The sequence below is a fragment of the Lepisma saccharinum genome, chromosome 3 (assembly GCF_977018435.1).
Source record: "Lepisma saccharinum chromosome 3, izLepSacc3.1, whole genome shotgun sequence".
Classification (NCBI taxonomy): domain Eukaryota; kingdom Metazoa; phylum Arthropoda; class Insecta; order Zygentoma; family Lepismatidae; genus Lepisma; species Lepisma saccharinum.
The window spans coordinates 104,162,947-104,178,865 of record NC_139231.1 but is presented as its reverse complement, the minus strand read 5'-3'; the positions used below and the strand labels follow the sequence as shown (position 1 = coordinate 104,178,865).

Below are 15,919 nucleotides of genomic sequence, written 5' to 3'. Positions count from 1 at the left end.
AAAGTGTAAAATACGCTTAGAATCCTTGCAGAAAAGGATACAAAATAGTTTCACTTTATATATCTCCTTAACAGTGCGAGATATGAAAAAAACTAAGAATCAATTGTGTTCCTCCTTCAATTTTGAATAAATAATTTATGTATAAGTCCTCCTCCGTAGTCGAGCGGGTTAAGGCGTTCACTCGTCTTGAGATCGTTCGCTGCGGGACGGCGTAGGTTCGAATCCGGCTCTGTTCGGAATTTATTCGGCCTACGTATAGGGCCGGTGGCAACCCACCATCGTGAGGAAATTGGGAAGCTCCGAGTGAGTGAGCGTAACCCGGTCGAGAAGACCTACAACAACGGCTGGGGGTTCGTCGGGCTGATCACCCGTCACCCCAACACTGGTCTGAGACCTCCACGCTATAACAGGTGACGGCGGAACAGTGTGGGAGGGAGACCAGCAGTCGGTAGGTAAGCCAAGGCCCGCCAAGGTGCTGTAGAGCTGTGGGGTTATGGATAATTTATGTATAAACGTTTGTCAAAAAACACTCTTAAAGGATTTATGATCGATTTTCTTTGTGTGTGTATGAAACGGCAGCCACATTGGATTTATGACGTCACACAGGCCATATGCCACAATTGCTGGTATAGCACCTGGAAGTACATGATTGTGTACAGTGTCTCTCAAAAGTTTTAGGACAACGACATTTTAAACTAGGCAACCCAATTTACACAAGGTGTTGGTGGGTTGCGTGTAGAGTTAGGCTCAATTTCAGGGTTGCCACATGCACAATAAATATTTATAAAATATGCGAAAGAAATAAAAACAAGTATTAGTGTATACAAAGTATTAAAAATATCAATATTATATCGCAAGTAACAAAATTCTTTCTGAAAGAAAAATAATAGGTTTTCTAGAATTTCATCGCTGATGAGTCTACAGAAAGGAGAAGAGGTGAGAGAAAACGAGAGGTGACAAATGACAGGAGAAAGAGAAAGCGAGAGGAGAAGAGGAAAAGTAGAGGAGAGAAGAAAGAGAGGATAGACGAGGAGAGGAGATGTAGTGAGGAGAATGGAAAAAGATTCTAGGAGAGATGAGGAAAATGGAGCAAAGAAGAGAAAAGAGAACGAAAACGAGATGAGAGAAGAGTGGAGAGTAGATTAAAGGAGAGAAAAAGAGAAAAACGAAAAGAAGAGGAGAAAAGTGCGTGGAGTCGGAAATCTAAGACAGGAAAGGAAATACGAGGAGTGGAGATGAGTGGGATGGAGATAAGATGCGAGAAAAGTAGGTAAGGCGATATGAGATAAAAGCAGAGCAGAAGGAGGGGTGAGAAGAAGGAGAAGGAGAAGAGAAGAACAGAAGGGACTGAAGAGAAGAGGTAGTTGCAGAAAATATCGTCTTAGCGTCAAGAATTGATGCATTGGTCAAATTATCGACATGAAACATTCAATAACATTTTGAAATGTATTGGAGAATGTATTAAATCGGTGCGAAATGCCTTTTCGCTTAGTTCAGAGCAAGGTAAAATCTTCCATGTAAGATCTTTGATTTTACCTGCGATTATACCACTAAAAACATGAATGTAATTTTAATATTTATAAGAATTATCCAATTTTTGTCCAATTCTCGGTTCGTTGAAATGGAGATTTTGTAATTTAATATTTCCCCTCCCCCCATCGTTAATTCCAAACTGAATCATTCCGTCTCGCAAGGGGTGAACAATGAACACAATGGGACAGGTCTAAAACTTACGAAAATTTTCTGCCACCGGAAGGGTTTGAACTTACGACCATCAGATTGACAGTCCTGAACGTTAAACACTACCCTACAAGTTTTCGCTCCTGGAAGTAAGTAGAAGGAGCTGACCAATGTGAAATGTAGATGCAACTCTCCTCCTACATGTAATGTGCAAACAATACTTGTTTGTAACAAAGAAAACGAAGGTAGTACGACTCGGAGAAAATATTTAATGGAGAATTGCACATGATGAGAACTTTTCATTCGATATTTGCGGAGGTATCCTTGCATTGAACTCGAGTTGGAAAAGGGGTAAAATTAGTATGTCCTGAATTGCCACAAATATAAATAGTTATTTCATTAATATTTGTCAATGTCTTTGAAGCAGTACACAATTATCGTTAAAGTATTACAATTCACGATCTTATACTGGAAAATATCCCTTTGAACGTGTGTCAATTCATTTATTTGTTTATTTTTTTTTAAAATTCCATTTGCAGAACAATGTAGCTACTATACACTGCTATTACAATTAATGTTACCATGCTCTTGTTTGTAATAAAAGGAGAAATTAAAAAAAAGAACACCTCCTAAGGAGGATCGAACCTGGGACCACAATCAATGCTTTCAAGAACTCTAACGAATACGCTACGCCCTTTGCTTCCCTTGGAGAAACAGTTCTTAATTATTCTGTCGCGTCAATATTGTAAACGTTATCATGCAAAAAGAAGTTCAATACTCTGATATAGCCCTGTACTTCTAGAATTACTCTATACACATGCATTTGAAAATTAACCCTGAATTTATGTCTTCGTTGTTAGTATATCTAAGCTTGTGAATATATTTTATTTGAAATTTTATAACGGTTACATGGACATCTAGGAAATAGTTCCTTATAATAACCTCAGGTTGACCAAGTTGCCAATACAAACAAATGGAATACAGGTTGTCTTCGAGCTTACATTGTTAAAAAGGAGCGGGTACGCGTATTACTATCCCAATACTTATTCAATAAGGTTTCTTGGTTGTCAGAAATTATCACTTAAACTATAGCATGTTGAGCTTGTGCCCACCTAGCCGCCTCTGATGAAATCTATCATTCTTCAGATTCTCTTTAAAATTCGACTCTGGTCATTCGTAACTTGCTGGGTGCATCGACAGACAATGTTTTGCGATAAGAAGCGGCCTTGAATAGCGTGAGTGAGTCACTTTGAACGCGAGCAAGCTACGCTACCAAGGTTGTCTGCCTTTGAAAACCAAGTCATTTTTTTTTCACGGTTTCCGAACGCGATTGCTATTGTAGAAGTATATATTCTCACAAAAGAGCAAGAAAGAAAATTAGACCAATGTTCTCCCGTCGTTTAAAACCAAATATTATCTATTAAACGAAAAGTTCACGATTGTCAATAAACCTATCTGAGCATAAGGTGGATGTAAATAATAAATTTAATACAAAGATTCTCCAAAATTCCTCTCCCACTGTCTACGTCACTAACGTCAGGCCAGTATCCAGGGGGGGCATGAGGGCCATGTCCCCCTCGAACCCTGAAATATTTAAATGTGAACCTATTAGTGTTGCCCACGAGACGAGACTTTGGGCTGTCTCGTCTCGTGGAGCCTCGTGGAAATGCTGTCTCGTCTCGAAAATATTCGTTTGTCTTATGCAACATGGTAAATCTCGTCTCGTCTCGAATTTTTAAAAGCCTGTCCCGTCTCGTCCCGTGGGCAACACTAGAACCTATCAATAACTACGAAAATAACATCGTCGATTTTAGAAATGTGTAAACATTTCAATTTTGTTCTTACATAAATGAATCTGTTTCTTGCGGAAAAGTCTTCAGGCTGCATATTGGATGATTTTAGTTTTATAATGCAAGGCTAGCAGACGTCCGATTCACCGATTTAGTCAGGACAGTGCGCTACTTTCAAACCATGACCCGACTTTTTCGAACTGCAATCGTGATGCGAGAATGTCTCTTTGTTATTGTTGTTTTCTTAACTCACAATTAGACATGTTCTTTATTGTAATAATAATTCCTAATACGCAACATTTAATTTATAAATATATTATTTTTTAAACATAGAATTATCATGACTTTTGAATCGCGCTCGCACTATTTGAACTATTTTGTAATATCTGCCTCTCCCTCTCTTATCTATATATATAAATACATACACACACACACACACACACACATATTATGGTCTGGCCACTCCCTCAAAGAAATCCTGCATACTGGCCTGGTCTACGTCAATGACAGAAATGCAAGCAATACTTTTATTTATATTTAACCCAATGAAAGGAATGTGGAAGAATTTAAAATAAATTAGAAAGAGCGGAACTACTGTTGCTCTACTATAAAAATTGTTGTCCTTCGAGGAAGAAAAATAAGAAGGATTTACTCCAGCACCTTAACACAGTGTTCCACTAGTCTCTCTTGACTAATACTGTCAAGAATAAAATTTTCCGCCTGTTTACGTCTAACGTTGCGCAGATTTGGTAGTTCGCAAACGGTGTAATTATTTCGTGTTACCTTAAAAGTAAAAGTCAAAGTTCAACCACATGTATACCCAACTTCATTTACAATATTGGAGAGACAGAATACTTAAAAATTGTTTTTTCAATCGAAAGTAAGGGCGTGATGTAGTGGTTAGAGTTCTTGAAAGCATTGATTGTGGTCCCAGGTTCGATCCTCCTTAGGAGGTGTTCTTTTTTTAATTTTCCTTTTATTACAAACAAGAGCATGGTAACATTAATTGTAATAGCAGTGTATAGTAGCTACATTGTTCTGCAAATGGAATTAAAAAAAAATAAACAAATAAATGAATTGACACACGTTCAAAGGGATATTTTCCAGTATAAGATCGTGAATTGTAATACTTTAACGATAATTGTGTACTGCTTCAAAGACATTGACAAATATTAATGAAATAACTATTTATATTTGTGGCAATTCAGGACATACTAATTTTACCCCTTTTCCAACTCGAGTTCAATGCAAGGATACCTCCGCAAATATCGAATGAAAAGTTCTCATCATGTGCAATTCTCCATTAAATATTTTCTCCGAGTCGTACTACCTTCGTTTTCTTTGTTACAAACAAGTATTGTTTGCACATTACATGTAGGAGGAGAGTTGCATCTACATTTCACATTGGTCAGCTCCTTCTACTTACTTCCAGGAGCGAAAGCTTGTAGGGTAGTGTTTAACGTTCAGGACTGTCAATCTGATGATTCAGTTTGGAATTAACGATGGGGGGGAGGGGAAATATTAAATTACAAAATCTCCATTTCAACGAACCGAGAATTGGACAAAAATTGGATAATTCTTATAAATATTAAAATTACATTCATGCTTTTAGTGGTATAATCGCAGGTAAAATCAAAGATCTTACATGGAAGATTTTACCTTGCTCTGAACTAAGCGAAAAGGCATTTCGCACCGATTTAATACATTCTCCAATACATTTCAAAATGTTATTGAATGTTTCATGTCGATAATTTGACTAATGCATCAATTCTTGACGCTAAGACGATATTTTCTGCAACTACCTCTTCTCTTCAGTCCCTTCTGTTCTTCTCTTCTCCTTCTCCTTCTTCTCACCCCTCCTTCTGCTCTGCTTTTATCTCATATCGCCTTACCTACTTTTCTCGCATCTTATCTCCATCCCACTCATCTCCACTCCTCGTATCTCCTTTCCTGTCTTAGATTTCCGACTCCACGCACTTTTCTCCTCTTCTTTTCGTTCTTCTATTTTTCTCTCCTTTACTCTACTCTCTACTCTTCTCTCATCTCGTTTTCGTTCTCTTTTCTCTTCTTTGCTCCATTTTCCTCATCTCTCCTAGAATCTTTTTCCATTCTCCTCACTACATCTCCTCTCCTCGTCTATCATCTCTTTCTTCTCTCCTCTACTTTTCCTCTTCTCCTCTCGCTTTCTCTTTCTCCTGTCATTTGTCACCTCTCGTTTTCTCTCACCTCTTCTCCTTTCTGTAGACTCATCAGCGATGAAATGCTAGAAAACCTATTATTTTTCTTTCAGAAAGAATTTTGTCACTTGCGATATAATATTGATATTTTTAATACTTTGTATACACTAATACTTGTTTTTATTTCTTTCGCGTATTTTATAAATATTTATTGTGCATGTGGCAACCCTGAAATTGAGCCTAACTCTACACGCAACCCACCAACACCTTGTGTAAATTGGGTTGCCTAGTTTAAAATGTCGTTGTCCTAAAACGTTTGAGAGACACTGTACCACACTAGCAACGTATTACCGGTAGTCATATATTCCCTTCATTCAAAAACTCACGGACTATAGAAATATTGACATATGCCCGTGGACTAAAATGTCTAACGCATGTATGAATAATCAGACAGTTTCTGCCATGGTATATCTTAAGTAAGTTAGTGAAGAAATTTTCATTCAATCGAGATGTCCATAATTTTCTCGGCTCAACAAATCTCGGTTTGTGAGTTGCGGTCTTCGTTTCTGTAACTTTCCTGTATACAATTATACATACTAATTTATTCCCAGATTCCATATTTTGAAAACAGTTTTACAGCTTTTCATGTAACATACACAGCTATTGGTTAGCTGTTTTAAAGCCTTCCACATTTGAAGAACAGGATGTGATGAGGTTGCTTCTTGAAGATTAGACTTTCACAAACTCAGCAGAGATCCAGCTCAAAATCAATCTTCCCCAGAAGATAATTCTCAACATTCAAGGATAGAAGAAAAATTGTTTTGTGGCGAAATCCAGACGGAAGCTGATTGAAACCTTCATTTCTTCTGAAAATAGCAGTTCCTCTCTATTTCGTTCCCATAAAAGAGAAAAGTGTTCACGGATTTAGAGATTCCTCCTGTTAAAATCTCAACCCGATATTCTCGGTTGTATATCGTAAGATTTTATTGCATTAACAATGGATTCGCTTGCACCGTCATTGAGTTGCATTTTATGGAAGTCTGAGATTTTCATGTTTTTATTGTCCTATCAAGAAGACTAATTTAATAGGAGGATTTCCAATGTCGAATTGTCTGTGTACAGAAGTTCACATCAATACGCAAAATGTCTGAGCTCACTGTATGCACAGAGACTTGTCGGAAGTGAACCTACAGCTTAAAGCCTGAACTGATCCACTGAAATATGGCCCAGACGGGAATCTGGACCCAGTACTTCAATACCTACTCACACAAACTGGTATTATTGTATTTTGATTAAACGAAGTATTCTTCTCTGTCGTTACGCGCGCTAAATGGGGCAGTGGGTTACGTGATACGACTTCTTCGATGCTCGCGAGAGGGTGGCAGCCGTAAACTTGACTTAAGCGAGTGCGCATGCGTCATAAAAAACAGAGACCGAAATCGGCTTCGATCTTTCAGTCTGTGACGGAAAAGCAAAGAGGGAACATCTGCTTTATCTCCCGTCTTTCGCGGGAAAGAGAACGCAATTATATTGCTTACCAGTAATATTCTTTTATTGCACTGTTTGCAATAAATCTTTAATTTTAACTTTTCTAAAGTATCGGTTGAGTTTTTTCCTCCTACAAATCACTTTTTTGTTTAAATTATTATTCATTTTTTTCATTTTTCACATTGAGGAATAGAAATGAAACTAATAAAACAGAAAAAAAGAACGTAGCACGGAACATTCTGTTTGTATCGATCCAAAGCAGTTTCAGTCCATAGCCTATCTCATTTCTTCCCCATGTTTTAACAGTGTGAAATGTGAAAAAAATTGAATTCATAGAAAGCATTATAAAATACAACTTGCAGCACTGAACATTTTCTTAATAACTGGAACTCGAACAAAATTCCCAAAAGGAGCCCATGTTTGTAGCTAGTCTGAAGAAAGAAAAAAATGCATTCGACAAAACCTTAAAAAATGCCATGCTATAGAATGATACATTTAACCTAAGACTTAACAATATTTTCGGGGCACCTTATGATATTTGGCACACGGAAGAGATGCCGTTTTTATATATATTTTTAGCTGAATTCAAATATGCAGTCGAAATTTATTCATCACCCACGGTTTCCCTATTACGAAGCTTTTGTCATAAACGTATGTAAATATGCACGCCTCCTTCATGATTCACCCGTGTCACAAATAAAATGTGCCGATGGAGAAGAATGAATTAGTTACATATTTGAATTCATGGAAATTGATTGATTGATTTCACTTCGCTTTTCTGCCACTTTTTGCTAATCGCGTGATGATACGATTAAATTGATGAAGGAACACCTGCAAAGAACACCCACGACCAAACCGGGATTCGAACCCGGAATTCAGCATTGGAAGTTGTATTAATATCAGATATTTTCCTGATATCATGTGCCATTTTGTTGACCAGTGTAATAGTAAAATAAGAGCCAGTTCTGACGATACATCATATTGTCAGAACTGAATCTTATTTTACTATGTACACATATGTTTGAAAAGATAATTCATAGAAGTAATTATGAGAATACGGTATACACAATTGAATGACTGATTGAATGATTTGCTTTATTTTACTTCGGTTTTGTGCTACTTTTGGCTAATTTGCGAAGATGGAGATGAGTGTTGACATGGTGAAATTGGTGAATGGACACTCACAAACATCCATGCCCAGGGTCCTGGCATCGTAACGCAAGATAATGTGCACAAATTGGTAATGCATACGTGGATACGATTTCAATTACATCAGCATGTTGGTAAAAACTAAAATCTTATTGGCACAGATAATGTTCTAAAGCCTTGTTTCTATCTTACGCGAACTTGGTTCATTTCCAGGCGAATTCTCAATCCTGCAAGTGAACTTCAACCTCCAGCGCCACACGGGCTACTTCCTCATCCAGGTGTACGTCCCCTGCATCCTGATCGTGGTCATGTCGTGGGTCTCCTTCTGGATCCACAGGGAGGCCACGAGCGACAGGGTGGGGCTAGGTAAGCAACCAGGATTCTGTTCGCTGTGTCAGGTACTTTGAGATGAAAATCCTCCTTGCGACGGGAGTAACGAGAGTGTTGTCACCCGCAGGCATCACCACGGTGCTCACGCTGTCGACCATCAGCCTGGACAGCCGGACGGACCTGCCCAAAGTGAGGTACGCCACTGCCCTGGACTGGTTCCTCCTCATGAGTTTCTTCTATTGCATAGCCACGCTCCTGGAGTTCGCCGGAGTTCACTACTTCACGAAGGTAGGAGTTCTCTTTCTCTCTCGTTGCCTATTGTCTAGAACTGTGGTGGAATGCTGCTGTTCACTGCAAAACTTTCTCCGGTGAAAGCGTCAGCGTAGTAGGGTTCTTAGAGAATTTAATTCGTCATTTGGTTGCCTTAAGCTTTACATTAGAGCACGACTGAGTGGCTATTCAAACGTTATTTGCACCGAAGTGAAGAGTTTCCAGACTAAATCGATAATTAAAATGTGTTTCGTAAACCTTTTATGTAACGTTGCAAATCATGTTTCTGAAAATTACGTTCTTGTGAAACTAGGATTGATACAATGACGGGAATTGTGCAACGAAGGCAAGGTCAAGGCCGTCTGCACGACAGAATGCAACGAAACTGCAAAGTGCCTTTTGGTTTGGTTTGAGTTGCTGTTTTAAGTCCACTTTATGCACAGTAAGGCTAATCGGGACTGGACCTACAGTTTAAAGTGGGATCCAAACCACTTGTGCCTCCACCGGGTATCGAACCCGGGACCCCTTGATTACAAGGCAATGACGCTACCACTGCGCCATGGGGGAGGCCCGCAAAGTGCCTTTTCTCACAGCAACTGGACGCAGGGTGTATATTAAAGTGCAACTGTAAGGTAGTTGCAAAGGGTTAAATAGCGTATGTTTCTGCACGAAGAGCACTAAACTTCGTCTTTTGGGTCGTTCCCATCTGTCATAGATCGACAATATGTACAAAACTTTAGATTTTTACACTACGTATTATGATCTTTTCTGATGGTCACGTGTAATTCAACGACGGGGTCGGATTCTGAGATACTCGGCAATTAATCCAGAAAAATATTATTATACAGCGTGTCCATAAAGTGGTATTACGTCGCTTTGGATAATCGTATTTAAATTAAATTGGTGACATTTGAAAGAAAATCTCAAATATTTTATTTTACAACTCATAGACATTGAATGTGGCCCCCACGAGTGGCTCTGCAGACATCAAGGCGATATTCCCATTCATGCCACACACACGCTCCAACATATCCACAGGGATGGACTGGATTGCAGAAATGATGCAAATTTGCAGTACTTGCAGGTTTTGAGGCAATGGGGATACATAGACACAATCTTTTATGTAACCCCATAAAAAAAGTCACAGACCGCTAGTCAGGTGACCTCGGCGGCCAATTGTAGAAGACATTATCATCATTTCCGGCACGTCCAATCCATCTTCCTGGAAGCCGCTCATTCAGATGTTTCCGAACATCATAAGCACGCTGAACCTTCACCAAACTCTGCGTGGAATGATATTCTAAAACACACCAACTACGTTCTTAAATCTTCTGTAATAACAACACAATTTTAAAGGAAAGCATTCACATGTAACCTGCCTGCCTGCTAAATATCCAACAATGAATCCGCATCGTCCATTGTTGTCAGGAGTGAATTTATTTCAGTTTCTATGTTTGATCTCGTTCAATGTTGTCCATTGCTGATATTGGTGTCCATTGTTGACATGCACAAAAATATGAGTTTTTCTTTCAAATGTCACCAATTTTATTTAAATACGATTATCCAAAGCGACGTAATACCACTTTAAAATATGACAGTATATTTATGGACACGCTGTATATGAATTATACTGTATTTTGACGGTTCCCTGAATACTCGCAAACTTTATCCAAATATCAATCTATCATAGCAAAGCATCAAACAAAAATAGTTATTTGTGGTGCTTTTGCCAACAGTTTAAATTGCGAGTACCCGTCATTAGTGAGGTAGTGTAGTACTTTATTGCGTAACATGTTAAATTACGAATTTCCCAATTACAAAAGCGTAATCAGAAATTACAATGGAAAATTTGTTAAAATATTCCTGTCACTTATTTCAAGCAATACTACTACGAATTTTCAGATTGTATATTGAGTATGAAAACTATGGACTTATTACATTAAACAGTAATATTTTAAAATGATGAAAATACAAAGTGACAAATCCAAGAATTATCAGCCTCTGACATACCTCTACTTACGAGATGCAAGTTATTATTTGAAAAATAATTTCGAGTACTTATCCTTATCTTAAAAGCTATATGTATGAGTTTCGTTCACACCGGAAGATAATTATTAGTTTATAAATATGTATACATGTACAGTGGGATCCACGAGTATTGCTCGGCAAATGACTATTGTCAATAATTTCTCTCTTACACCCTGTGTGTTTTTAAGCGATGAATTTTTATGTATGCTGGTGCAGAAGTTGTGAACAGCTTGTTTTGAGTTTCTTTTAATTCTTGAAGCTCTTATTGGGTCAAATAAAGTGCACGAACATGGTGATGGACAATTTGCACGGCAATACTCATCCCACTGTACCTGCTCACATATGAACAGAATAGAATAATATAACATTTAAATATTAAGTATCATACTACAAATTTGAATATGTATTCCTCTTCATTTTAGAATATCAAAATCTAAATCTCAAACTAGTTAAATTGAATAATGTATGAACTTTTATTCCTACAGAAGCAGTAAAATAATATGTTTCAGTATACTTGTCAGTTGATCACATACATTTTTTTATATATGTTTTCCACTTTCACAGAATTCATAAGGTATATTTTGGTCAGTATAATTTATCTCAAATAAACATTGATTTCTTACGTTTTATAACTTGACCTGTATGTTACTGAAATACGTATTAACTTGGAAAACTCAAAGTAATAGCTAATTGTACAGATTCAGTTTGATTTATTTTATTTCGCTTTTCTGCCAGTTTTGGCTAATCGCGAAGATGAGGATGAGTGATATGATATGAAGAAATTGATGAAGAGACACTCGCAAAGAACGTCTAGGCCTGGCATTGTAGCGCGCTGTGCGAACGACTCTGTACAGTTTCAGTTTTACTTGTCACCAGTGGCGTAACGTTATAGTACGCCCGTACGCCCGGCGTTCCCAGATTTAAAATGTCAAAAATGCTTAAATGCTGGGATTATAAAGTAAAACGTGACTAATTTCATATATGTTTGACCTTCAGGGCATTATAATAGCTATTTTTCGCGATCCGCTTGCAACGCTCCACTCTCAACACTCGTTCTAGCATCTCTTTTCAATGCCTTTCCCGGCCGGACGCCGAGCTGGTTCGGCGTAAAGGACTCTACTCTATGTGATCAGAAGTATCCGGACACCCACCTGAAAATAAAGTACAAGTTTGGGTAACCCTCCATCGGGAACATTGGCAGTCAATACAGTGTTGGCCCACCCTTAGCCTTGATGACAGCTTTCACTCTCACAGGCATACTTTCAATCAGGTGCCGGAAGGTTTCCTGAGGAATGGCAGCCCATTCCTCGCAGAGCGCCAAAATGAGAAGAGGTATTGATGTGGATCGGTGTGGTCTAGCACGAAGTCGGCATTCTAAAACGTCCCAGAAATGTTCTATGGGTTTGAAATAAGGACTCTGCGCAGGCAAGTCCATTAGTGGGACGTTGTTGTCGTCAAACCACTCCCCCACAAGCCCTGCAGTATGGACGGGTGCTCGGTCATGTTGAAAAACACAACGGTCATCCCCGAACTGGTCTTCGACGGTAGGCAGCATGAAAGCTGTTAAAATGTCAACGTAAGCTTGTGCCGTGACATTGCCATGTAAAGCAACAAGGGTGCCAAGCCCCCTCCAAGAGAAACATGACCACACTGTAACCTCGCCACCGCCGAATTTCACTGTCGGCACTACACAGGCTGGTAGATGTCGTTCACCAGGCATTGGCCACATCCACACCCTACCATTGGATCGACACATTGTGTACTGTGATTCATCACTACACACAACGGTTTTCCACTGTTCTATGATCCAGTTTCGACGCTCCTTGCACCAGACGAGGAGGCAGTTGGTATTTGTCTGTGTGATCTTTGACTTATGGGCAGCTGCTCGGCCATGGAAACCAAGTTGCCGCACCTTGCGCCAAACAGTAATGGTGTTTGGAGTAGATCCTGATGCAGTTCCGAATTATTGTGTGATGGTGGCGATGGATGATTGACGATAATGGTGCACGACCCTCTTCAACACTCGATGGTCTCTGGAGGTCAATGTGGGAGGTTGGGCAGCACGCTTTTGGGTTGCACAAATCCCTTCACTATAACATTGGAAACAGTGGACAGAGGGATGTTTAGGAGGGTGGAAATCTCAGACACAGACTTCCTACACAAGTGGCACCCAACCAACTGACCACGTTGGAAGTCTGCGAGTTCCTCAGACCATCCCATACTGCTGTCTCACACTGTCTGCAGACTACTGAGTTCGCTGACTATGTGTTCCACGCGGTAGATGGCAGTACTGTGTCGCCTTCTATGATAAACACACGTTTCGCGTTGTGTCCGGATACTTTTGATTACATAGAGTATATTCCTTGCTGCCTTTCTGGAGGGAAAGCTTCGATTTATACAGCACGCGCGTAAATGCTCTCTCATACGCCAGCGTACGGAGCAGAGAGGTCTACCGTGATTGGTTCATGTGACCCTTCCTGCCTTCTGAAGCAGACGACAGAGGTAGAATTCCTACCTGCTTCTTCGCTCTTCGCGCTCATGCAATTCGTGCTATGTGATGCTACAATACGCAATATTGACTGACGTAACTTTACCAATCTCAAATATACTGCTTCTTAATGGCCACTGCATTGTATAATTTATCGCACGAACAGCGATGTGCATTAGAAACTAAAAGATCAACACAGTTTTTGTCAAATAAATTGGTGAAGTCCTCGTGGTAGAAATTCAGCCTGTGGCTGCTCTATCACTTAACCCGCAAAACTATTATTTTTTTATTGTATTTTTTCGTTATTATCTAACTACTTAATATTGTGTCAATGGAAATGTTTAGCATTCATTTGAAAACTCTTAACATCGAATGGTCTCGGGACAAAATTATTTTAAAATGTTTATCAGCATTCTCAAGATGTAATAAACAGTGGTCTGAATTACTAATCGGCACTGTTACGTCAGTAGAGTGTACGATATTTGGATCATCCACTCTGCTTTGCACAGTGCGCCAAGACGACAGAGATCCCTGGTTCGAATCCCGGCGTGAGCACGGTTGTTCTTTGTCAGTGTCCCTTCATCAATTTCATCACTCATATTCATATTCGCGATTAACCAAAAGTGGTAGAAAAGCGAAATAAAATAAACCAAATCAATCAGTAGTTGCATCATCCACAACAATGACGTCTACTGTTGTGCAGAGGCGCTTGTGATTCAGGTAGGTTTTTAATGACTTGCGTCATGCAGAAAGGTATAAAACACCAGAGTTCAAAACATTTATGGCATAGTGAGGCATCTAATTTTCTAGCTAAAACATGCATGGATGATATTTTATTGAAAACGAAGCTGACTTCAGACAAATAAACAATACCTGTGGCGACTAATACCATAAGTAAATTATTAAGCAAGAAAGGACCACCCTTCCATCGGACTTGGCGTTCCCACCCGAAATGTCCATGCTACGCCACTGCTTGTTACACATGTACTACTGTAGTATTCTCAATGCACACGGAAGAAATAATACTCAGATGCTTAAAGTTAAAGTCCTCCAATTAAGTAGAAGTTATTATCACATATAATATCTGTGCCATTACTTTAATATTCATGAGGATTTGTTCGATATAGTTCACTTAATCTTCAGTGTGACGTCATATTCAATGTTACCGTAAAAACACGTGGCCTTGAAGTAAGTTGTGATAATAATTTTACGAACATCCTTGATCTTTTCAATTAGATTGCTTTTCAATGACGTGAAGTTCTTTACAACACAATCAATTAGTTAAAATGAATAGCTGACCATTTGGCGTCACATTCTGGAATAATCACTCTATACGTGAAGGATGTAAGGCTTTTAACATGGTCGCTTCCTACTTCCTCGTTCTGTGACGAATTTTCAACTGATCTACAGGCTGAATAGTAGAATTATGTTCTGCCCACATTCCACTACATGAAGACCTCCCGTGTCACTCCGTACTTGCATAAATAGCGTCAACACGAAGTAACAACTACAATTTAAACGATTTTCTTGTGGGTGATAACTTTCTCCCGCTCAAGTAGTACACGAAGAGAGGTGCCGAAACATCTCGCGAACTACTTTTCTTTCAATTTCTTACAACGTTGATTTCAACCCTTTACTTGATGTCAGTAATTACCACAGTATTGTAGCTAAGCTAAACACAGTATTTTAACATTTTTTAAACATAATCCGCAATTCGTTACAAGTAGATACACATGTAGACATGTGATTTAATCCAAAATAAGTAGCACTATTTTGTGGATTAAATCATTTAAAAACAATCGCTTTATGTATAAATCAAACAGTATGCTAACTCCTATCTTGGCGTTCTCAACAACAACAATCACCATGTCTTCTCTTAAAAATTACTAGGTCTCCAAATAGACGAAATTAAGCATGAATAGACATAAATTGATTTTAAATACAATGCAAATTTAGGAAAAATGATCAATAAGTCTAGAAATATAAATTTGTTAGTTACAAGTTTGGTAAGCATGATTCTCTTCGAGCGACTGAAATCATCACCAGTGACATCTATGGAGCTATGAAGTTATTTAACTTTCCAAGTGTTTACAAATCAGTAAACAGCATATGACTGGATGTTGAACTTCCGTTGTAACATATTATATATATCTATATTGTGTGCGTGTGTGCACATGTTGTAAATGTATGATTATGCTACCTTCTGTAACTAGGGACTTGCCTCTGTTGAATGTGAATAAATAAATAAATAAATATTGTAAAAAATATGAATAAATGGGAGGAAGCGCGAGGTAAATATATAACCAGAATTTTGCAATAAAATTTTTCCGGGAAACACTTTGCATCTGATCAAGAAGTTCAAAGGGCGACACATTCCTGGTTGACAGGTCAACCAAAATAATTTTTTTTACAAGGGCGTTAACTTGCTGGTGGTCCGTTGGCAGAAGTGCATCGATGAAGAAGGGGACTGTTTCGAAAAATAACATGAATGTAGCAACTCTGTTCAACGGTGAGTGATG

The 15,919-nt window shown here is 38.7% G+C and overlaps 1 protein-coding gene across 1 annotated transcript in view; it reads left to right on the top strand.

Moving 5' to 3' along the window:
- Positions 1 to 15,919, top strand: part of LOC145985625 (gamma-aminobutyric acid receptor alpha-like) — a 58,788-nt gene that overhangs the window by 31,302 nt on the left and 11,567 nt on the right. Inside the window, exons 6-7 of the mRNA XM_083119695.1 lie at positions 8,498 to 8,650; positions 8,742 to 8,902. Of these exons, the coding sequence (XP_082975821.1) occupies positions 8,498 to 8,650; positions 8,742 to 8,902 (314 nt within the window). The remainder of the gene's footprint in view (positions 1 to 8,497; positions 8,651 to 8,741; positions 8,903 to 15,919) is intronic.